The sequence below is a fragment of the Bemisia tabaci genome, chromosome 10, assembly GCF_918797505.1.
Source record: "Bemisia tabaci chromosome 10, PGI_BMITA_v3".
NCBI lineage: Eukaryota > Metazoa > Arthropoda > Insecta > Hemiptera > Aleyrodidae > Bemisia > Bemisia tabaci.
In genome coordinates, this window is record NC_092802.1 from 20,076,677 (window position 1) to 20,102,553 (window position 25,877).

The window sequence follows — 25,877 nt, forward strand, 5'->3', positions numbered from 1 at the left end:
ACTGCCGTGACTTTTCTTCTCTGTGCGAAGAAAATTCTGCAAAATTTTTAAGGAATGATGTCGATTTGTTCTCTTTCAAAAAAATAACATACAGGCGGAGATTTTCAGACACCGCAAACGAGAAAACTTCGTCGCTTGGCTGACATAAGGGCGTAATTACATATTGAGATGAGCCCGGAAAAGCACTGCATTGCATAGAGGACAAGGTTGATTGCAGAGTTTAGTTACGCCCTAATGTCAGGTAGGCGACGATATACAGTGTTTAATATTGTGAACAAAGACTCTCACACTATCCAATGGAATCCTCTCATCAAGTAGTGCCAAGAGAACCAAACTTTCATTTACATAGGTACCATTAGTGGTTAGATACCTTTCGGATCGCAACACTAGCTGCTGTACCTTCATGAAAGCTGTACAATTTTTGAGGTCTGGGATGACCCCCAGGTCGTTTTTCGGGGCCCTAATGTGACAGATGTTCGCCTCGATGTGTACCTACGCCGAAGAATGCCCGGTAATGTCAGACCTCTCAGCAAGCAACAGTATGGCCTTTTTTCATTATCACGGATTTGCCATTTCCATTTCCATTCTTAGTCTCTGATACAACCACGTGGCCATTTACTTCCGAATATTTTGAGGTGAAAGAAGTAGTTAAGTCATAAAAATTGTCATTGATCATGCTAGACGCAAAATTAAAGTGATTTCCGCGCACAATAGGAGGTTAACATCGGAAGAAAATCTATGGTGAAAATGCAGAAGCGCGTACCTCGATTTTTGACAGTTTTGAGTTAAGAAGAAAAGTTGTGTCGCCGTGGGTTATGAAAGACTTAGGGCGAAATGTTTGAAAACCAACTTGATAAATCAAGAAGAATGATGTCTCTGAACTTATCCATGCTAAAAAATGTGATAAATTATTATTATATATTATTATATGTAATATGAGACTTTAAAGGCCGAAAATGTCTGATGGTCGATTCAATGGTTAGTTTATCAATCACTATAACTTTGTACGGGATCAAAATAGTTCGTGCCAAAGCTGGAATGAGGAAGTTTAATACCTTTAAAATGAGGTAATGAAATCTTGTTAAAATTGGTGCACTTTTATTTTCAAGGTGTTGCACATTTTAGCTATTCCTGATATCGTGAAATCACCCATAAACGTGTTGTTGAAGATGTCGCCTATCTGCCAGAAACAGATTTTGATCGAAAGAAATCGGGAAGTCACCTAAAATAGTGGACATTTTTTCGCGTATCTCGGGCTTAAGTGCAGAAATGCGTATCTCGTTCTGTCTCCTTCATTTGATCCGGCGCGCCTTGCGGACACCGCGCGCCTTTACGCACTCCGCGCGTCACCGCGCGCTCCTCAGCGTTTCTCCGCCAACAGCGCATCAATTGATCAGCTGTTCTGTGTTTTAATTTATTTTTAGGAATTGGGTGGTTTTAAAAAATTGCTGAGTGCTTATCACTCGAAGGCCCCTTAGGACCTATCATTTCTTCATAGGTACATACCTATTACCGCAGCAGCGCGCGACATTCACTCTCTGGGCCAAAGCAATCATGAACTGACAGTTCATCACAACGGTCAATTGTATTAGAGTCAATCGAGTCATACAATGTTTCATCCACCGTATTGGATCAACTACAGCTTTTAAAAAAGTTTTAAGTATGCAGGAACTTTATTTTTTATCTTAATTATCAAGAGCAAGTTCAAAACGCTAATTTCAGAAATGCGTATATCGTTATGAAATGTCATTTTCCAATCATACAAATGCTTGATCCGGCCGTAAGATCAAACTAAAGTCTCTGCGGGCTGATTATTTAAATTGGTAAACAAAGCTATAGACAAAGAGGACATAGGGAGTATGGAGCGATCCCATTGCTTGAAATGAGTGGCTCCTGTAGACTAAGGGAGAAAATGATGGACTTTTAACTATATGGATTCTTGAGTGTTGCCGTTAGTTAGTCTATTACCTAGGTACATCATTTGTCCATTGCAACCACCAACTACCACCAATAGGATCTACCCATATTCCCTTTGTCTCCTTTGTCTACAACTTCTATCAATTTCAATAATCAGCTCGCAGATAAGGAATTTTATGCGTGAGACTCTTTTTTAGCCTTTAAATGATCAAAATCCGCCAACAACAGGTATAAAACACTGATTGCAAGTGCCGAAAACGCGAATCTCGGCATATCTGCCATATTCTCTAACAGCTCGAGAAACTTTTCTAAATGCTAATGAAGTCTGAAAAATCATGTTATTCTTGCGCTATCCTCAAGAAATATTACCCTTCTACTGACAATAAGGAGGAATGTAGACAGTTTTTTACTCTCGTGTAAAATCGTACTCTTCAAGATACGCACTTCTACACACTGAAAAAAAATTCTCGGCGTTTTTACCAAGGTCCGTTGGTACCTTTACCATCTCACTTTTTTTACCAATTATTAGTAATTTTACCAAGACAGACTGGTAAGCTTACCTAAAAACCGGTATTTATACTGTTTTCTTTTTCAGGTAAGAATACCACTTTTATTGGTAATCAATGCCCGGTAACTTTGCCATTTTATCTTGGTAATTCTACCACAGTCGATAAAAAATATTGGCGTTTTTACCAAGGTTCAGTAAAATTACCGGGAAAGTTCAATAGTTTTACCGAGATTTCTCGGTAAAATTACCAATTCCATAAATGGTAATTTTACAAAGAAAAAACTGGGATCAAATAGAACCCTGAATTCTTGGTAATTTTACCTAGATTTTTTTTTCAGTGCACTTTCACCATCGAAATGGAGCTCTTGCATATTTCAGAAGTTGGCGATTTAAATACTGATTCTTATGTACAATTTCGTGAGAAACACGATGGGTTCATGGTTTCCTCTGAGACAAACTTTTTTTCTCAAGTTTTCAAGTTTGGGGAGTTTTTGAGGGTTTTAGTGTTCAAAAAGACGGCTTAGCTCGGTGAGCTGGTTATACCGACTCAGCTGATTTTTTTTTGTTTGTTTCTTTTTGCGTTAATAATTGATGTATAGAAACCTTTTGTTGCAATTCGCTCCGGGTTCCTCCTATTTTCTCGGTCCTTTACTAGACTACCTACAGACTTCCTACCCAGCGAATTGTACCCCCACTCTAAGACCGTCCATTTCCTCCACTCTCACTTTTTGTAGTTTTACTATCAGTGAGAATACCCACCGACCCTTCCAGCTGATTATTGTTAATCTTTCCCACTCCTCATTTCTGCCCGGACTCTTTGACCCCTCTTGTAAGTAGTGCGTTGCTTCTCGCGAATTTTCTGAAGTGAATACTTGTATTTTTGAGAAGTGAATACTTGTGCTCTTTAGAAGTGAATACTTTTTCTCTTTAAAGTGATAGTGAACAAATTGTAATCATTGGATAGCGAGAAACGTAAGTACTTAATGTAACTTTTTTAATTACTTTTGTTGCATGTTTATCTCACATTTCTTCCACTAGATCATTTCCTTATCAAAACTTAAAATTAATATAGATACTCATTTTCTGATGTCTCCACACTACGGCATTGCCATGGGAAAACAAAAATTTCAAATAGAAATCAAGAACGAGACTAAGAATCCCTCCCGCGTAGAGATCGCTTCCGCAGAGGGCTAAGCTACGGGGTCCTTTCCACGGTACTTCCGGTGCAAGTTTTTTTTATACTGTCAACGCTCGCTCATAGTACAAACTACGCCCGGAGTCGCTAAGTTTCGGTGGTCAGGCCAGCGACGTAGAGTACCTAGTCCCTTCCACCCCCTCTAACTTTTTACCTAATTGAGGTAAAGATTTGAAACTTGGGGAATATTCCTAGGTCAAAGGGAGCTACTTTTTGGCCCCCCTAAAATTTTCAGGGGGGCCCCCCTTGGGGGGGAAACGGCCCCCAACTTTTAATTTTCAAATGGGAAGACCCCCTTTGTGATAGTTCTTTCGAAAGAGCATAAAAAAAGAAAACTTTTCGCGCAAACCCGAAGTCAATATCTCAAACCGTTTCAAAATGGCGGCCGGTTAAAGTTCAAAATGGCCGAAAATTCACACCGGTTATTTGTCGATGGATTTGCGCAAAAATCGGTATGAAGGGGTATTTTGACACGAGAAAAACGAATTTGACGTTAGATTTAAAAAAAAAACCGAAATTTCCAAAATGGCGGCCGGTTAAAGTTCAAAATGATCAAAAATTGATTTTTTAAATTCTAAGTTCAAATTTGTTTATCTTATGCCAAAATACTCTCAAATTCCAAGTTTTATATTGAGAGAGTATGGCCACTGGTGTTACCACCTCTGATTGGCTCAGCCATCTTAGGCTGAATGGAGCCCTTAGGACCCAAAAATGGCGGACGCCATAAATTAATGTAATGCAAAATGACTCAAAATGTAGTTTTCTTTCCTTATCGTAACGAGAAATTTACTCGAATGCACTATTGCGACTTCTTTACATATTTTTAAGGCTAATCGTGTGCAATTTTGAGAAAAATTATCTTAGATGTAGTAAGGTTGGCAGCAAGTGCAGTTGGTGATAACCGTCAAAAGTTGGCAATGACCCCCCTCCCATCCACAAAAACCGAAAAAAAGCACCGCCATTTTTGGGTCCTAAGCCTCTCCATGGGGCCCAGTGGCCATACTCTCTCAATATAGGTACTCTACAGCGACGGAGCCACTAGGTACTCAACTTGGTGTACATGAAGTGACTGGGCGTAATTACGCCATTTGAGGGCCTTTTCACTATTCTTAAATCAGTTATAATGTCAGTGAAGTTTTTAAAGTTACGTATTTTTCTTAATGAGTAACCAAAAGAGTTTTAAAAATTAAAACTAAAAAATAATAAAACCAATAAATACGTATCAGGTACATTTAAATGAGAAAGAATGCGGAATTAGGACTGAGAATAAAGGAGAAGGTGAAATCCCAGGCTGAAGACTGAGGCATGTAGAAAAAAGAGACTCTTTATTCTAGGACTGAGGAATCCGAGGATAGATGAGAGTGTTCCATTTTGACAAGACTCTCTCTGACAGTAACATTTGTTTAAGGAGATGTTTACTTGTCCTATTCAATCTTATATCAAAGGAAAACACCTGATTGGTTCATTTGAATTTCGCTTTACTCTCGAGGAGAATTAGAATTTGAATGAGCCGCTCAAGGTTTGCTTTTGCTTTATGAACGTACTGAGGTGTAAAAGGGGGGATTTACGGGTTACATAGACATACCGTCTGTTCAGCGCTCAGAGACCGAAACTTCCGGGTGCTGAAGCCGCAGTTGCGGGTGCTACGCCCGGAACTTTCGGACTTTGAGCCCGGGACGCGGACGGTAGGTGTATATAGCCTGTAAGTACGGCTTAGACGGCAGGAGATTCTTTTTCAGTGTGGAGCTGATTCAGAGAAACTAGGAATACATTTTCGGGATACATGAGTAAAAATCATTACTATGAGGTAAGACGTTTAGAATACAATTGAATACCTCGGAAAGAATAGGGGTAGGTAAATGTGGCGACTTATGCCGGAACACAATAGAATGACTCGAGGATTTGAATAATTCTATAGATGATAAGGGACGAATCAAGATTTTTATCGGGATAAACAGGGCCAATCTGGGATCCACAGGAGTAAATTAGTAACATAATTAGTTCGCCGAAAAAAAATGTAACGGCAGAATAAATTTCACATGATGTAGAACTGTGGCTAAGGCATTTAGATTCATCCATGCCAAATTTTAGGTCTTGAAAAACCATGACTGGTGAATGGCTCCAATACCTTACGCAGCACGGTTACTCCTGCTACTTCTAAATAAATAAAAATCAAGAGCGTGTCTACATGTGAATTGTAAGGCAGGCTCAGAACTTCGCCAGTAAGAGAAGTCTCCCTGATTGTCCAAGATTTTTAATGAAATACTCACTATCCTTGGCATTGTGTTTCGCAGAACTCAATAAAATGCGCCAAGTAATAATAATGTGTTACCGTCCATGGAAAAGGAAATCTCAGTCCACAGAGATTGATTTTTTGTAAGAGACATTCTTCTTTGATTTGGCGTTTCATTCAGACGTTTTAAACCTAGCATAATAGGGTCACAATGTACTAGAGCGCCGATGAAGTCACTTTTGAAGCTGCTTTGTCCAGAACTCCTGATATTTGCTGGCGATGCCGTACACGCGGGTTCTCTGCTTCGGTCATCCCTCAGAAAATATATGGTTCAATATAAAATTGATTTCATAAAAACTGGTAAATTCGTACATTTTTTAATTTGTTAAATAAGTATAGATTTATAAACAAATCCCAAAAACCACTCGCGGCCCTCGATTCTTCCATCAGCCGCCGTGTTAAAACATGCCGTATGGTTCCTAGATGGCTCCTACTTTTCGGCGAACAGGAGGTTACAAATGCATCGTTCATCGACTTCGTCGGCGCTCTAGTACATTGCGACTATATTGTACCTGTACTCTATGTTTCAAACGAGGCAAATGTCTCCCCTCTCGCTCGTTGACCTGTGGACGAACTTCAGCGAGGACACGAGGAAAGCAGGTGCGGAGGGCGACCGCGGCACCGCGGCGTGTGGGGGATGGAAGAGAAATTAGACCTTTTCCTGGAATATGACAGTGTAAAAGAGGGATGCTTTTTAGACCGTTGAGCCGAGTGATACCGATGCTTTGATGAGACGACGTTGTGTGTGCTGAGGAGGGTATGGAAAAAGAAAGGCCTCGTCCTTCAACATCGGAGCCCTTTATTTTCCTCCGCATTCCGCGCTTGACCCTACTGTATAGTTGTTGACCTTAATTCGCCGCATTAATTGACGTTCAACGCAACGTTCAATATTGACAGAGATATCCTGCATAGTGCCGGGTTTTTGAAGTCATCTACCGCGGCAGTGACACCCTTATCGTTTCTTACTCTTTTGTCGATCAGTGATGCAGTGGACGTAACGCGAAACGTTAACGGCATTAAACATAAACGAACTGTGGTGAACAGACTGACCGCCTCACCTCTTTGCGTCGAGTGCGTTATCTCCTGATAAGAACTAAGAGAATCCGTAAAGTGAATCTTCAGCTGTAGTTCCGAAAAAATCCACCACGTCACGCTGCTAAAATTCGACTCCGAAATCAGGGATTATTTAAATATCAAATAGATATTTGAAATTCTAAGACTCATACGTTCTAGCAGCATACGTCTGGAATCCTTAGAAACAAAAGCGAGCTTTGAAAGTTTAATAATAAAAACTATAACTTGATCCCAGTTTCTCTCACGGGATATCTGCATGTGCGAGAATCCAGCTCACGGTGGGCGAGAGATATCTGCAACTACTGAGAGCGATCAATCGCGATTGGTTGCATCGAGGTCATCAATTCATCATGCTTAACCCTACTTTTTTCTGGGATCAAGTTTCAGAGCTTCAGAAATTACTTTTCACGTCGTTTTTAGTGCCAATAGGAAGAAGAATGTAATGGCTAGAACTTATGACTCTTCGATTTAAACAGAAATTCCTTTAACTTTCATAAAGCTCAAGGACTTACGTGGAGCTGTACGGACTCTAATAGCGTGGACCTAAAAATCAAAAACATAGCGGTGGTACCCCCTGCACGGAGAAATTTCTTCCTTCACGGAGCTGTAGATAAACCTTAAAGTGCAAATTCGTTGGCTTCTTGAGTGTGTTTATGTTTAATGTCGTTAAATTGCACCCTCTGTATCTCTGATCGAACAGAAGAAAAGAAACCTGGGACGTAACTGCCGCGGTGGATGACGCCAAAAACCCAACTTCAAACCTTTCAAAGTGCGATATCTTTGTTTTCTGCAGGATCACAAACCGGGGTACGTTACTTGGCTGTTTCACCGTGAAAATCCCGTTTCTTCGAACATTTTTGCGATTTTATCTTGTTAATATTGAACGTAGAGAGTTGCTGTTTAGACAGATCTTTTTATATTTAGTCAATCTACAAGAATTAGGCATCAAAATACGATTCTGTGACTAGCGCAACACTGAACTATTGATCGAAAAAATCTAAGGATTTTTAAATAAAATGCGAATCATCTCAAAATATCCACGACCGGTTACCAATATTATTATTCTTCCAATCTAAACAATGGCGTGAATAGCTGTGGAAATTTTCGTGATTTTTCTTTGTAAGTTTTTCCGAGAATAATCATTGAAATTTCCAAAGCTATTAAGGACGTGGTTGTTTTTAAAAAAAAATAATACGTTCATAGAAATTTTGAAACGTCGCTTTGAACGTAGCGCAATATGTTATCCTTAATCCGAGGTTTCTTATCGGAAATTCGGTTCTTTAAAAACATCGTAATTACTTTTTGCTGTTCGATGTGTCGCATTGTTAGATGATTGCCGTAAAAAGCGTCGAAATTCCATTTCAGGGGGTTTGTTGCCCTAAAAAAGGGGTTGCGGAGCCCTAAATTTCGCGGACGCTCGGATCTTTAAACTACCTCCTAAGGCAAGCTTATAACAAAAAAAAAGAAACTTTATTCATTTTTTCTTCTTTTCCCTTTTTTAGGTCTAATTTGACGGTATATTAAATATTTGATCGGGAAGAAATAACGTCTCAACCACTTCAATCACTATTTTCGCAAGACATCTTCACTATTGTAATTTATTCAAAAGATGTCTTCCATTGAACTCGCTAAAATGAACGATTTATCATCAGCGCTAATCGTAGATCCTTACTTGGGTTTCAAAACCCACAAAATATATGACAGGTATGTATTAAGAATTAAATCTAGAAATTAGTCAAATATTTGGTTGCCTTTTAGTTCTTAGGCCTCTGGTGGCTATTTGAGCCATCGAACTCATGCAGTGCTTCCTTTGTAAAAATGTATCAATAAATTGACTTTGTTTTTATTCATCATAAAGGTTTCGATGACGTACCTACTCATCTAGAAATATATTTGCATCAATTTCGGCCGAAATGAACATGTGTTTTGATCTAAACTCTAGGTGCTTATGACCCATGTGATGTTAAAGCACCTTTATATAAATGTATCAAGCAACAACGACGACAACAACATCTGCTATTGTAAAAATTAACTCGATACTTAAATGTTTTACAGGAGTATGGTTGGGTGCGTTTTTTGAAAGTTGTAGGGAACTTTCTCTCTGGTGAAAAACAAATTCCTTATGAATGTATCAAAGCAATCGATACCCAAGTTTTACCGTAAGAAAAAGAAAAAAATATCTTTGATGAAAGTTGGCAATAGCTGATGTGACTTAATCCTCTTCTGCTGAACCTAGTAGATCATTAAATTATTGGTTTTTTTTGGTCGATTTGGCTGTCCTTCATACCAATGATACTTATATTAGACTTAAATTTTTAGGCGCCTTCAAATAACTTTCATACTTAAGACTGTAATTTTTGTATTTCCTAATTATTATTTCAGCATGGTTTATCAATAATAGGCCTGCTGCAAAGTTTTTCTAGAGCAAAACTGAGAGGGAGTTTTTCTCAGTAGGTAGGTACCTCAAAAATCACGATGAGCGCATGGAAAAGTTTGAAATGCACTCTTATCTTCACAATCTGAAAGCAATCTCGCGGTAGCGTCGGCTTTGTTGGGTATTGTTATTGCGAAAGGGTTGAATGGAACGACTTCCTCTAACGAAATTTTCATTTGTGCCGTAGTATCAATTTTGAAGCGGGAAGCTAAAAAAAACGCTAATTTCTCACGCAAATTGTAAAGTTAGTAGTGCTTCTCAAACTTTTCCAATCCACTCATCGTGATTTTTGAGACACTTACTGATGGAAATAACTCTAATTATTGCTCTAGCAAAAGTTTGCAACAGGCCTATTGCTCATAACCATCTTCTTTGTCATCCGTAGTCTGCAGTCACGCATGAGGAAAATTTATTATGAAGCGAAAGGTGAGAAGGGCAGATTATACATGAGAAAGGCTTTAGACGCAAAAAGGGTTTCTTGGGCTGGATAAAGGTGAACCACCACCCCCCCCCCCCCCGGTACAATTAGAAAAAGAAAACTGTATCTTTGTGGAGTAATTGAAGTCTTTAACTTTTCATCTGTCGTTTACAGCTACCCACCATCACTATCAAATGCCGAAGTATTTAAACTGCAAGAAATTGTTCTTGAGTATTTGCAAGACCAGTCATTAGAGGAGGCCTATAAAAAATTTCGGATTTTTTGTACTGACTACACTGATCTCAATGAACAGCTATTAAGAAAACAGGTAACTATACAGTCAACTCAGTTGATTTCCTTTAATACACTGTGAACTTTTACAGCTTTCCCTACAAGAGACTTGTGAAAATTTTGCGAAAGCTACCCTAACCAAATAGAAACTATCTTGTTCAACATGTTTTGTTTGCGACCGGCACCAGCCAATTTGGTAACTGTCATGCAGATAATTATATTTATGAGGGTTTTCAAAAAGGCATATTGATGTGAAAATAATTTTGAAGAAAGACACCGCAATGTCCTCTTGTCAGTTTTCCATACCAGAATATGGTATAACTAGGGGGCTGCGTCCCCTGGCCGCTCTTAATAATAGGAGGGACGCGGGGAAACCTAGCTGCAGTAGGAGAATTTTAAGATTTGAGGGGATACGTAATTAAGTCAAAAAAGTAGAGATACAATTTTATTTTTTGAAAACTTCTGAAACTGAGGGGAGTTTATTCATAATTGACGGAAATGTACATTCTTAAGCGTATGTCAACATTTTTGAAACGTTTGGAGAAGAGGCTCAAAGTGAAGTGGATTTTTTGCCAAAGCATTCAATCATTCATTTTGTTTTCATCAAAGCAGCGCAAAGGGTCAAATGTTTAATAACCTTTTAATAAAATAAGAGCATTTAACTTTGCTGTCGTTCTGTCCTAACTGTGAGTACCTACCTATATGATTTTATTTCTGAGGTGCTTGAGAAGTTTTGAGATAATCTCGTATTGTGGAGTTTTAATTAACGTGGCTTACCGAACGAGTGAATTTTGAAAGTTTGAAGTGCTGCGCTAAAATTTTTGATCGCAAAAATGAATCAAAAAGACTGAACGAAAAGTGTTTACTTCATAGATCGCTCGTACAAAAGTTCAATTTCTTACGATGAAAAGGAAAATATATGTGGGATTTTTGTTTAACCGTAAGTCTTTTTAAAGTGGAAATCCTGTGGGTAGTTCGGTGCAATTCATTAGTGCTACAAATTGTAGGTATTGTTTTCAAATAATTTTTAATTGACGCCTCTTATTGTTCAAATTGTTCTTCACCGATGCCTTCATTGCATAAGGGTTGCTTCAGTCATTTTTCCCCGTGTTCCCATATTTTATTATACATTTGCCAATTTACAAAATAAGTTTCGAAATTTGAATGAGTCCCTCATTTCTCTTTTTGTAGACACACTACTGGAAAACTACTGTGTTGCACCCATCAGCTTGTTTTCTTTCTTAAAGTGCCTTTCATATTGTAACGTATTTGTCATTATGTTGATAAACATTTCGTTAATACTGAATTCTCAGATGGCAAGTCACCTGCAGACACTTGACGAGGATGTTGGAGCTGGCATTCGACCATGCAAGCGTTACTCCAAAGATGAGCAAAATGGTGTTCAAATTATTGCCACTAGAAAATGGTTCGTACCTCATATGTTACATGCCAACGCCAAAGTCCACGCTAGAATATGAATCCAAATAAGTCTCACAACCTGGACCCAAGTAGCATTTTTCAACGGAAAAATCGCGATTATCCTCGATTTTATCGGCGATAAAATTGCTAGGATCATCAGCATCTGAGCGATTATCCTCGATCTTTTCGCGATTTTATTGCGATTGTATCGGCCCGAAAAAATTGCGATTTTATCGCGATAAGATCGAGGATAATCGCTCAGATGTTGATGATCCTAGCGATTTTATCACCGATAAAATCGCCAAAAAAAGGAGGATTAACGTTGTTAGCCGATTGCCGTTAGGTTCAGCCATCAGGTCCCTTGACGAAGACGAGCGTAAAATCCCCGGAGCCTCCGCGGAGATTCGAGCCCCAATCGCTACGGTGGAAGGCCAGCACATTGCCACTATGCTATGACCGCTATATGACCAATAAGTGCGAATTGAAGCCTCTTATTAATGGATCGGCGCTTCGCAACCTTACAACTTATGTCGTTGCGTTGACTGACACCAAGTTTTCATTGAATTTTTTTTTTTTATTTTCCCTCCTCTGTCTTTTATTTCATACCTTGAAATACGGTCGGTAAAATAAGGTTCTATTGATAATCTCATCATTCTGTCTCTGTAAAATTACCATTAATAGTGAGATGGCAAAGTTACAGATGGACCTTGGTAAAAACGCCAATATTTTTTATCGACTGTGGTAGAATTACCGAGATAAAATGGTAAAGTTACTGGGAATTGATTACCAATAAAAGTGGTATTCTTACCTGAAAAAATCAGTAAAAATACCGGTTTTTAGGTAAGCTTACCAGTCTGTCTTTGTAACATTACCAATAATTGATAAAAAAAATGAGATGGTTAAGTTACCAACGGACCTTGGTAAAAACGGCGGCGGCGCACTATGGTCCACAGACCCTATTTAACGGAACTTTAGTCAAATTTTGAAGGTGGGAAAAATTAAAGTTTGGCACTACAGTTTTATCATACATACTCCCATGGATCGTCACCTAAGTTTTCATCGACTAATAATGATTTATAAGATTGTGACGGACCCTAACAACAGAGCGCGCGACAGGTCTTCATTAGCTGATTGTGGGCCGCATTCGGTGGTGCGTTACAAGGTGTTTATTTTACCGAGTTACGCATCATCTATGTAAATTTTTGGGCAACATAGTTCCACCTGGTGGCAAGTGACTTCCTTTTCACCCAGTTTCATTAATTTTGAATTGAAATTTGTATGCTTTTTAACGCTGCAAACATACGCCAAAAAATGATAGAAATCAGTGAAATTCATAAGTTTTAGGAAGCTCCAACTTTTTTTTAATTCTAGTTAATGCTTTGCGGATTGAAAAATCTTGTTCTACGTATCCTTAAGTTTAAAATGAGGCCAATTTAAATGTCGCCTTTTGTCGCCTAATGGTCGAAATGAATTTTTTTCGGAGTGCACCTCCGTGCATCAAAATGTGGAATATTCCATGCATTTTTGGCGTTTTTGCGACTGTTAAATTTTTTATCGGTACGAAATGAAAGTATTCCGATATATTTTGATCTACTGAGTCCGAAAATGACCTTGGTTTTTTTTTATAACCTCTCACTTTTCCGAAAAAGCGACTTTTTCCCGGGAAAATGAGCAAATTTGACGTATTTTTGCCATAATTGCAATTCATGTTGATAAATTATACTGGACCCGCGGTAAAGAGATTCTGTTATGTATATTAAGCTGCTAAATCCGAATATGACCTAGGTTTTTTTTATCACCCTCCAGTTCTCCGATAATGCCGATTTTCCCGAGCCTTTTAGGAAAAACCTTTTCCGGACTCTAAGTGTGTTAAAAATACATTTTAAAAATGATTTCGATGTGCGATACATCGATTCTTATGCATTCTGACTTGCTAAACCCGAATATGGCCTTAGATTTTTCCTATCACCCCTCATTATCCCGGAAAATTCAATTTTCCTTAGAGAACAAGCTTTTCCGGGTAAAATCGGTTTTTCCGAAAAATTGAAGGGTAATGGACAAAAACGGAGGTCATATTCGGATTTACCGCCTAAAAATACATAAGAATAACCTAATCTCGACCGACAGACATTTTTGTTATTATTTTTATACATGTCAAAATAGGGTGGAAAAAATCTTCAATCTTAAAAGCGCCAGAAATTACATTTGAAGTTAAGTTTCTCGGTCAGGATGTTAATATTTTGTTTAACTAAGATGTAAAATGAAATCAGCGACCCAAAAATCATAAGATCCAACACCTTTTATGGCGGTGCAGTGCATTTTCGAATAAAGTTCCGTTAAATCCAGTCTGTGGACCATAGTGCGGCGGCGGCAGAGAAACATCCTTCATATGTGTCATTCATGCGTTAGTGGGCGTTGATGAAAAATTGCAATTTATTGCAATTTTATCTCCATAAAATTGCGTTCGATAAAATCGCGATTTTATTGCAATTTATCGCGATTTTTCTCCCGATAATATTGCGATAAATCGCCGTCGATAAAATCGCGATTTTATTGCAATTTATCGCGATTTTTTATCCGATAATATTGCAATAAATCGCGACGTCGATAAAATCGCGATACATTCTCCGATTAAATCGCAATTTATCGCGATCACTGCTACTTGGAGAACTCAGAAAAAAGGTTGATTTTCCTAAAGGCCTTGTCCACACGAGCGTGGTTCGCAGAACTTAGTTCGGGGAACTTGTTCCCGGAATAAGTTTTAGCTGAGCTGAAACTATTCCTCCAAACCCCGGAACTTCCCACGTACTTCGAGCATCTATGTTTCTTTTGTTATGAATTTGTTTGTTTTGTTTTTTACTCCTTTATGTCTTGACCTTTGTTTTTATTACGCTCGCGGCCGTAGTAATCTATCATTTTGCAATAATTGTATAGTTTTACTAGGGGGCCCTGCCCCCTGACCGCTACGCGGCCCAACCCCCGGGAGGGCGCCTCGCGCCCTCAGGTCCGCTTTGCGGGCCCTATACGCATATGTATAGGCAAAAATGTTCTTTCATTTTAATACACCATTTTGTGTTCGAGCTGCATCGATTTCAAAATTTTTGACGTAACACTCAGATTCGTAAATGATGAGGAATAGCTGGATGTACATAATTTCACAGTCCACTTACTGGAGAAATTTCCATTTATTATGTTATTTTTAAATACTTAATTAAAAAAAAATCGGATTTCGACCGTTAAGAGTTAATAATATTTGGTCCGTCCCGACGCGACGCAGCGCCTGCCTTCTCACTTTGTATCTGCTGTAAATATTAATAGAAATTCAGCGATCAAGTAAATTGATGCCACAAATCGAAGCCGGAAGAATGCAGGGAAAATTGAGTGAAACCTTATACCTTAGACCTTGAACCTTGAACCCTGAGCGATGCACCGTTCCTCAACTCTTCGAATGAGGAGCCCTTCAAGAGTTTTCCATTGTTTTATTGTTTATTCGAGTCACTCAGGTAGAATCCCACACCTTGACGTTTCTAGCGGAAACGACATATCTCTCACGCTATTTACATTGGACTTAAGTGACATGAGCTTTAAAAGCTCTACAACATTAAAAGTTCGGGGTTTCATAATTTTTTGCACATCTACATCTACTGCAGATGGCATACATGTAAAGATCATCCTTATCGGTCCGGCAGTTCGTCAGAAATAGGTCTTCCAAGATTTTGCTTGTAGCTGTATAATATAGAGAAGAAGATATAATATAGATGGAAGTTCCGGCTCCAGTTCAAGCGAACTCGTGTGAACAGCATCCCTCGTTTTGAGGAACAAGTTTCGGGAAGTTCGCCGAATAAGTTCCTCGAATCGCACTCGTGTGGACAAGGCCTAATGCTACCCTTGCAAAACGCTCGGGCGATGGAAACCGTGGCACACAGGTTTAGTGAGTGACGAAGTAGTATATTAATGAAATAGTAGTAGTATTTAAAAATAGTATTTTATTGCAAGATCTGCCATGTTAAATGCTGAGATTTTTCAAAGCTGAATGTATAGGGTGGTATCCACTATTACAAAATTCGGTAGGATACAATATGTCAGCTCAGCCCTTTAAACAACGAGCTAACATTGCACTGTCGGTCTCATCCACATTCTTTCATTTAGGCAACACATTTTATAATTTTCGTATTTTAGAACTCTATGAAAGATTAAGACTAAGGAGCCAATCAGAAGCGTCGCTCAGCTGGCGATACTATTTTTCGTTAAATACAGTAGATAATTTGAATTTAGAAAAAATGAGGTGGGTGTGATCTAACTACTAATCACAATTGCAGGAAAAAACACGAGGTGATTCCCAGTTTATTTGGTCATGTAGCCCAAATAACGAATGAGGAAGAGAATACCTTGCGTGTGGCGAATAAAAACTTCTCTGTCATGGAGAGCACCCGCAACAATGCCAAGTACCTTTTGCTGGGATCAATATCTTTTGTTAATAGTTCTTGCGATGCAAACTGTGAGGTAAGTGTACTTCCTTTGTGCAAAAATACCTATGCAAACCTCAACGTCGTCTAGTATCTGAACATAGGGGCGGTCAAAAGCATAATATGAAAGGACGCATAGGAAATTGAGTTGAGAAGTTTTTAGAAGTATGACTTCAAATGGAGGGCCCGAATAGGGATAAGTTTTAAAAGAGGATTTTAAGACAAAACCCTCCAAATGTGTCCGTTGAGAAGATTAACAAAATTCATATCAGTGATAGAAGGGCACCTCCCTATCCCGAAGCTGCCATTATTTTGAGGTAAAATACGTTCACATTCCTAACTAGTGTGTTCTGGTAGAGATACTGCAATAAGCGGTTTCTTTTGTTTGGTAATTTTTATACATTTTGGAAAATTTAGCCGAGAATATAACATTTTTTGACTATATAAACGTTTAAAAGTATGCGGAAAAACGAATACATAAGTTTAGGAAACTCAGCCAAAGAGCTTTTTTAACCAATGGTTTCTGTTGATCCAAGCGCGTTGGCAGTATTTTTTTGATTGATTTAATGTGTTTTTACACATTTCTTCTTCTCTCCAGTTCTCACAAAACTTGTAAATGATACTGTGGTAGATAACGGTAATATCCCGACTAGATCATGTCTTTTTGAAGTGAGAACCTACACAAAATGCAAAGAATGAACGTCATCCGAAGTGCAGGTCGAAAAATGCCAGGCTTGTAAAAGAAAATTAGTAGGAGCAAATTCGGAAAGGAAGAGAGGAGATAAAATCTTAATCTATATAATCTTCTGTCGTGCTATGGAAAAACGCTGTATGAACCTTCAGGCGTTGCCAAATTTATTTTAATAAAACACAAATTTCTTGGTAAGCTAATGAATATTTTACTTTCAATTTTTCAGAGAATTTTGTTCGTATTTTGTTCTAAAGTTCCTGAAAATTTCAAGGAAAAATATTCATAATTTTCCTCTCAAATGAATATTTTATCAAAGGAAATTTGGCAAATCTCGAATGATCATACAGTGTTTTTCCTCAGCACGGTAGTTTTGCTGACAGGCAGTGACATAAATCTTCGGGAGTGCGGAGTGAGGCTATACGGAGCGGTCAAGAGGCCGACCCGCCGACCCCCTATTATGCGTTCGAATTGGTAGAGAAAAGAGAAGACACGTTTATTTTAAAAATATTAGCCTGTAAGTGATCGAGACCCAAAAAACTGGATTCTCCGGGGCTCGGACCAGATGTGGCATAGACAAAACAAAAGATGACACGTAGGTTAGAAAAAAAGGAGAAAAGAGCAGTGACCCATATAGACTGCGGCTATTTTTACCTTTCCCGGCACTCAAAAGATATCAAACCGGCGGTGTTGATTACAAAATATTTTCGAATTGTTGCATTCAACCGGTCCGGAAAATTTTAACTCTATTTGGAAGAATTTTGAGGCTTTCATGACACAAATTTTTGAAAAGGTAGCTGAATGAGCACTGTCTTTTCATTGAAAGCTCTACATTAAAAGAGATAAACATCGTCGACGGAGGTTTTTTCCCACCATTCAGAATTTCCGGGGGAAGGGTGAGATTATATTTTTATCATTTGGGGGGGGGGGGATAGACCTCCCCTTCCTTTGTCCATGCTCCCCGTTGGAGAATTAGAACAGGAGATTCAATATTTTCGCCCGATAAATTCAGAAAACTTAACTTTAATGTTACTCTAAGGTACTTTAGGGTTAGGTACACCTCCTTTCACAAACCCTACGTAAATCAAAGGCTAAAAAGCGAGACCACGTTTCTCCACAGCGGTGTTTCAAAATCTCTGCTCCTAGTTTATTTTTTGTAAGAGGAATAAGTCAACGTTATAGCTTAAAATGTACACAACGCACTAATGCAGAAACGAACTAACGTGTATTGTACTAACGGAGAAAAAAAATGAAAGAAGTTATCAAGAAATTACGTTGACTAGTTTTCCAAGAAAATAATAAATACGACTGAAAGCTTACAACGTCGAAAACGGAGATACGTGGAATTGCACTTCCAGCCATCGATATACAAGTGAAGGAGTAAATTTGTAAATGCGACTGCGTCTTACCTCGCTAATTACCAAAACAGTATGGTGCAAAAAAAAATATTGAAACAAATTTCAATTTATTGCAATAAAATTACGATCTATGTATATCATGAATCTTTTTCCATGAATATTTTTTCATAATCTGGTCAATAAATGCCGATTTTAAAGATCCATGAAATGAGCGTCATGTGTAAAAGAGAATAGATGAATTTTGAAGGAAGCTTAATTTTGAAAATTTGACACTCACGGCTCTTTTTGCTATCACGGCAGCAAATACCGGCCCGGTTTATTATGTTCGATACATTTCCCAGGCTTAATTTGCATCAACAACAAGCCGAGTCACCGAATTCGCCGATCATGTGGGTGCACCGTGACACACTCTGGCTTGATACTGCGTAAATGGATAAAAATTTCAAATTTGTACAATCCCATTACATGATAGACGTTTACTTCCGAATTCTCGGGAAATTTTATTTTTTAGACTCCCCGAGTCAAATGGATGGATTTTTAGCACCGCATCTACTCTGCGGTGCTAGAATTTATCAACAGAGAACCAATCTAGAGGGGCTCTCCTACTTCCGCATTATGCAAAAAACGCCAAATGACCCTTCGGACGTTGGCATATCTCCTCCAACAAAAACAAAAATTTCTGGGAAAATTGTAAATATATCACTTTAAATTTTTTAGATAATGATGTTCACAAATTAATCTAAGAAAATGTCAAAATTTCGGGGGAAAATATACATAACTACCTTTTGACTTTTTTGCATTTCTGAGCAACAAAAAGGAGCTTATAAAGTTGTGGTGGTGAGAAGAACGTCTCTCATTGACTTTCTCCTCATGACGTCATAAAAGGTGACGACCCATGGTTTCAACGACCGTGAATATCCGTGCATCATGGCTGCCGTAAGACCGGCATGTACATATATAAACAATCGCAGGTGAAAGGATTGCGCCGGTCAATGATCCTTTTGGTGTCACGAAATCTGTTGCCACGATGTTTTTCCGTTTATAATGGAGATAATCTTTCAGCAACTTTGGAAGTCGTTTTCCTACCTAAAATTCGATGAAATGAAATAGGGTAAAAATGAGTTTCCTCATTTTTTAGGCACTTTAAGAAAATCAATTTTAAAAAATGTGCAACAGCCCCATTATATTTTCGTACCTAAAATATGAACTTGTTAATTTCAAAGTTCTTCTCAATTCACTGTTTCATTGATTTGCAGTTGGTAAATACTTAGCTCGCTACAAGTATCTTCTTTTATGAGAAGATGAAAAATGTCTCGTGGCCTCTGATCCAACTTCCCAGCTATTACTATTAATAAACTTACTTTCAAATTGTGTAGGACAGTAAGAAAGTAATAAAGCGTTTCATTTATTTTAGACTGATATCTTGAATGAATTGATTCGACAGTACACAGGCGCCAGTGCAGAGAAAACGACCGTTGGAATACGAACCAAAAGAACCTTAGCAAAGGATGAAGAAATAACAGTTTTTTATGGGGAGGATTACTTTGGTGATGAAAATAAAGAGTGTGAATGTCCAGCGTGTGAACGGTGAGTAGTCTTTATGTATCATTATTGATGAGGCAAAATGGACCAGTCCACAAGGTACAAATTTAAGCAATCTAATCCATGTTCCTTAACCAAAATTTTACGTGAAACACAATTCGCGCAACGAAAAATGACTAAAATTATCTCCTAACCAAGGTATTTAATATTTTTTGTGCGTAAATTCAAATCTGCTGTTTATGATAAAACAAAAGTCCAACAGCGTCAAATCTCACACTATACATTATCCTGACTCTCTATACATACGCATGAGTCGCTTTTATAGCGCTCTCTGGAGCTCTGCGACGCCTAATGGCCACAAAACTCCGTCTTTCCACAATCGATCCCACAACCCCGACTTTCTGTGGTGCAAAAATAAGGGCATCCTCAATCTCAGTGTTTTGACTCAACCTGAGTACGTTATCAAGACTCTGAAAAGCGCAAGGCGGGGAAGGAGCATTGCTCAAAACTGTGGGAGCACGGCGCGATCTGATCGAAGTAGACTACTGGTTTTCTTGTGAGCTAGGAATTCAAATTTCCTCCAACCAATGTGAAATTAAAACGTCAACACCTCCAGCTAGGAATTGATTTCAGTGGTAATTTTAGTTGTGCGAATCGTGTGATAGGTAGGTAAATGAAATTCTAATTAAGAAACATGTATTAGAATGCTGAAATTTGTACCTTGTCTACTGGTTCATTTAGACAACACGATCAAAATCGTGATCGATGAAAATGTAAATGCTTGAACCTGCTTGCTTCTGCAAAAATTACAATTATAAAAAGTTTGATCCCGAGAGTCAGTGTAGCTTCTTTGGCAATCAACCTCTGCAATATTTGAGTAAAAAATAATTGATTTCATTTTACATGAACCTCCATACAATTCCAGAGGGTACTTGGAGTCTGCACAAGTATTTGAGATTGCAATTATGTAAATCTCCTTCGAAAATACGCTCATAATATAGGTACTTTGCTCAGAAATCCAAAATTGATTTTTATTTTTTTCTCTGCGTTTCATGGCATAAGTACTGAGTAAATGGGAGAGGCTTCTATCCATTTCACGATGAAAGGAGTGGTTGCGATTTGGGCCGAAATCGGCCCCTCCACGGATTCGGAAAATTTTTGGAGTGCGTATTTTACAGAAGTAGTCGGGTGTCGCCATTACTCACATTTTTGGCTCCTAAACTGGGGCCTAAACATGGCTTTGGATCCCAAAGCAGTTGATGATTCGCGTTTTTCGCGGTTCTACCTCCAATTTTGACCTGGGCCCGTGGGCGCCGGGCCACGAGATCCAAATCGACGGTGTAAGTCGGCAATCACATAACTCGGTTTGCAACGTCGCAGACTTCCTGTCATACTTTATTTTTCAAAAGGAAAACAAATCAACAGAAATTCTTTAAAACTGCCATGATTTTTCTTCACTGTGCGAAGAAAATTCTGCAAAAACTTCAAGGAGTGATGTCAATTTGTTCTCCTTTAAAAAAATAACATAGAGGCGGAGCTTTTCAGACACCGCAAACGAGTTATGTGATTGCCGACTTACACCGTCGAAATATGTTGTGAGGGTTTTTTAAAGACATAATATAAGAGAATGTGATCAGCCGTCACCTTCTGGCTCAGTTCAAAATCAAACTTTTCTAACTCTTTAGCCGAAATTGGCTAAAAATCTGTGTTTTCCGCGGTTCTCCCTCAAATTTCGACCCGGGCCCATGGGCGACGGATCGTGAGCTCCGAATATGCGATGAGGAACACAAAGACGTAATATATTTGAACTAGTCGTGATTAGCTCGCTTTGCGAGCTGACACGTCTAGCCGGGGAGTGCCCCTGGACCCCAGTCCTACGCTTCGCGACGAACTTGCGACTCGCTCCGCGAGCCGCCACCGCCCCGCACAGTTTTTAACATTGATGAGACAACATCTATGTCTTAATCTTCTTTTTCACCAAGTTTTACAGAAATTGATGTTCTAGGAGTCCGGACCGCGTTTTCGTGCGGGGCCGCCATCTTGGATTTGGAAATGTTGAAAATCTGACCAAAAATGCGAGTTTTCCGTCGAAATACACCTCCTAATACCGAATTTCAAAGAAATCGATGGATCGGAAGCCGAGATAACAATTTAGACCACGTTCGCCATTTTTGAATTTTGAAAATCGGACCTAAAATTCTAATTTCCCGTCGAAATACACCTCCTAATACCGAATTTCACAAAAATCGATGAATCGGAAGCCAAGATAGCAATTTAGACCACGTTCGTCATCTTGGATTTTTGAATTTTGAAAATCGGACCTTAAATTCTAATTTCCCGTCGAAATATACCCCCTAATACCGAATTTCACAAAAAGCGATCAAACAGGAGCCGACTTAGCATTTTAGGCCACGGCCGCCATCTTGGATTTGGAAATTTTGAAAATCTGACCAAAAATTCGAGTTTCTCGTCGAAAAATACCCCTGGATACCAAGTTTCACGAGAATCGAGCGAACAGGAGCCGACCTAGCATTTTAGGCCACGGCCGCCATCTTGGATTTGGAAATTTTGAAAATCTGACCAAAAATTCGAGTTTCTCATCGAAAAATACCCTTGGATACCGAGTTTCACTAGAATCGAGCGAACAGGAGCCGACTTAGCATTTTAGGCCACGGCCGCCATCTTGGATTTAGAGATTTTGAAAATTCGACCAAAAATTTGAGGTCCCCGTCGAAAAATACCCCCAAATCAATTTCCACAAACATTCGTCGAAAAATACCTCCTAAAACCTTAAATTTCGTCTATAAGGCAGTGACGTCACGCAACAGGATTGAACCTGTTCGGCGCGATGCGCGTAAACAACCGCGTATCTCCAATGTAATACTAGGTATAGGGAGAAATAACTTTTCGCTCTTGCGGGCGTCCTAGGCAGCGGATTTGAATGGGAATAATTTTGATCAACTCCTCTCTACAATAGCTAAGCGTGTACCAAGTTTAAAGGAAATCGCTTCGGCCAATTTTTCTCTAGGGGGGGCAGAGTGAGCCCGTACGGCAGATTTATATACAGGGTGAGCGAAAAGTCCCCGACCCCCCCTCTAACTTTTGAACGAATTGAGCTAAGGAAATGAAACTTTGGGAATGTTCCTATCTCAAAGGGGACCATCTTTTGAGGGGGTCAAAATTTTGGTCCTCCCCTCAGGGGGGGACAGGGGCCCCCAACTTTTTTTTTTCAAATAGCAACCCCTATCTTGTGATATCTCATTCGAAAGAGCATGAAAAACTAAAAATTTTGGCGCAAACCGCAGATCAATATCTCAATTTTTGACCGAGTTATGATAGGTCAAAGGTCAAATTTGACCTATTTTCAAAAAATCATAACTCCGGTTCAAATTATCGTAAAGAAAAAAATAAAACGGGAAAATTTACCAAATTGTGTTCGCTTTTACGTAAAAATTGCAGAAATCACTTCGATTTAATTTTAAGGGGGGGGGGGGCTCGGACCCCCAAATACGTCAATTCAAAGGTCATTCAATTTTCCTGCGAAATAAGCCAATTTCCTCTGGATTTGCCTCCACATTATCTCACAATCAGTAAGGTCAAAATCAGTTCAACATTACGTTGGCAAGTCCCCAAATTTCGGGAAAAGTTAAAAAAACGAAATTTAAGGAGATTAAATTTGACCGTTTAAATTTCGTTTTTTTAACTTTTCCCGAAATTTGGGGACTTGCCAACGTAATGTTGAACTGATTTTGACCTTACTGAGATAATGTGGAGGCAAATCCAGAGGAAATTGGCTTATTTGGCAGGAAAATTGAATGACCTTTAAATTGACGTATTTGGGGGTCCGAGCCCCCCCCCCTTAAAATTAAATCGAAGTGATTTCTGCAATTTTTACGTAAAAGCGAACACAATTTGGTAAATTTTCCCGTTTTATTTTTTTCTTTACGATAATTTGAACCGGAGTTATGATTTTTTGAAAATAGGTCAAATTTGACCTTTGACCTATCATAACTCGGTCAAAAATTGAGATATTGATCTGCGGTTTGCGCCAAAATTCTTAGTTTTTCATGCTCTTTCGAATGAGATATCACAAGATAGGGGTTGCTATTTGAAAAAAAAAATTGGGGGGCCCCTGTCCCCCCCTGAGGGGGGGACCAAAATTTTGACCCCCTCAAAAGATGGTCCCCTTTGAGATAGGAACATTCCCAAAGTTTCATTTCCTTAGCTCAATTCGTTCAAAAGTTAGAGGGGGGGTCGGGGACTTTTCGCTCACCCTGTAGAGTAATATGATCACGCGTCGCCTGTCGGCCCAGATCGAAAACGGAGGTAGAACCACGAAAGCGTAACGCGAATTTTCAGCTATTCTGGGTTCCAGCGTACTGATTATTGAAATTGATGGACAAAGCTATAGACAAAGAACACATAGGGACTATGGAGCGATCTTATTGGTTGACGTGGTTGGTTCCCATAGACTGAGGAAGAAAATGATGGACTAACTGTCGGGTCTTTGGTGGGTTGCCGTTAGTCAGTCGATTACCTACTACCTATGTCCATTACCACCACCCGCTTCCACCAATAGGATCCCTCCAAATCCCTTTTGTCGTCTTTGTCTAAAGCTTTGTCTCTCATAGTTTCAATAATCGGCCCGCAGAGCCATGTTTAGGCCTAGCCCTAGTTTTGGAGCGAAAAAACGTGAGTATCGGTGACACCCGACTATTTCTGTAAAATATAAACTGTCAACTGCCAAATATCCAATAATGTTCTGATTCCAAATCGCTACTCCTCCTTTTATTGTATAAAATTTAATGAAATTTTACATCCCTGATGACAAGACAAAAGATGCGATACTATCTCTTAGCGGATTAGTTAATTTGACGAATTTTATATTTGAAAGAAATATTACCTCGCAGTCAGCCTCGGCCACTCGGATGGCCTCTGGTCTCGACGGCGTAGTCCTTATTATATTATACTATCTTTTATGAACAGTAATATCTTTTATGTATATCAGTTCTTTTTTGGTGATTTTCCAGCACAGTTATACTTTATAGGTATTACTTATGGGAATTTTTTACTTACAAAAACGCAGATTCTAAAAAGGCTGCGAAGAGAGGTCTAATTTGTCAATTTTATTGTTGATTTTCTACTTAATTTGTTGACAGATCAGGAAAAGGTGCCTTCTGGAACATTTCTTCCTCTTAACTTAAGAAATAGCAGTGGCGTGGGCACGAAGCACAGTACTATCAAGTAGTCCTCCCGAATGTCCTCTCTAATTGCCTTCATTCTAGTGTACATTTTAAAAAAATTATTTTCATTTACGAATATCTTTTCCACATTAAAATTGTTTTACGACCAAAATAAGGAACGACTTTTCTTTTTGTTACAAGAAAACAAAATAGCTGTTTGTTTGAAGTTTCAGTCGATTTCTTGATGGCAAAAGATGTATTTGGGTACCATGAGAGAATAATAGGAAATAACTGTTTGAGATTCACGTTCAGTATAGAGTATATTTACAATTTTTGCAGCAGATTGCAACAGACGTATTGCTAGATGCTACATCAATATTAGGTAGAGAAATCGAAGATGATCTTAATGTCTGTTGTGACACGCTTTGTCCTCTCTATTCTGATAAAGACGCTCGATGGACAGGGTGAGGAAGGGGAGAAAAACGATCAATGGGCTGGAGTTCAAAGTCCGTAAGTACAAAAATTCTAATAAAATCATTTTTAAGACTCTCGATGAATGAGGTGAGGAAGGAGAGTAAGAAGAGTAAGAGGCCGCCTTCGGGGGCGCACAGCGCCCTGGAGGTTGGGCCGCGTAGCGGCCAATAGGCGGAGCCTCGTAGTACTCTACAAAGTGTAAGTCTTAGAATTGATCGTTATTCATTCTAGAGTGTATACACTTTGATCTACTTACCAAGTTCCGATGTAAGTCACCGACAGTGGCCAGAGAGAAATAATAAAAATTTCAAGTGCGTTTTTCTCACGACGCAATTTCTCAATGCTCATTTTTCGGAACTCTTCTCAATGGAGATGTTGCATGTGTGAGGAATTTGCGATTTGACTATTAATTCTTATGTAAAAGTTCGCGAGAAACACGATGGTGCCACTTGTTTTCTCTGAAATCAACTTCCAAACTCAAAAAAGCTCTCAAGTTGAGGCCAAAATGGAGGGGATGTCCTACGCTATCCTGAGAGTCCACCTCTACATCAAGACAAACTCTCCATGCAAAGATAGAAAGCAAATACGTTTACAGGGCTGTCACTTTATTTGGGGAC

At 38.9% G+C, this 25,877-nt stretch overlaps 1 protein-coding gene across 5 annotated transcripts; it reads left to right on the plus strand.

The window, feature by feature from the left end:
• The first annotated feature begins 2,921 nt into the window (after nt 1-2,921).
• On the plus strand, nt 2,922-24,961 carry LOC140225624 (histone-lysine N-methyltransferase KMT5B-like). 5 transcript variants are annotated; one of them, XM_072305161.1, is made up of 8 exons: nt 6,472-7,018; nt 7,487-7,794; nt 8,490-8,691; nt 10,014-10,167; nt 11,444-11,556; nt 15,869-16,052; nt 19,476-19,648; nt 24,763-24,961. In XM_072305161.1, the coding sequence occupies exons 3-8, from the start codon at nt 8,597-8,599 to the stop codon at nt 24,800-24,802; spliced, it is 759 nt and encodes a 252-aa protein (XP_072161262.1). In that variant the 5' UTR covers nt 6,472-7,018; nt 7,487-7,794; nt 8,490-8,596; the 3' UTR covers nt 24,803-24,961. The 5 variants fall into 5 exon arrangements, with proteins under 5 accessions (XP_072161264.1, XP_072161262.1, XP_072161265.1 ...); XM_072305164.1 differs by having other exon boundaries at nt 7,688-7,794; XM_072305165.1 differs by having other exon boundaries at nt 6,472-6,984; nt 7,688-7,794.
• The last annotated feature ends 916 nt before the right edge of the window (nt 24,962-25,877 follow it).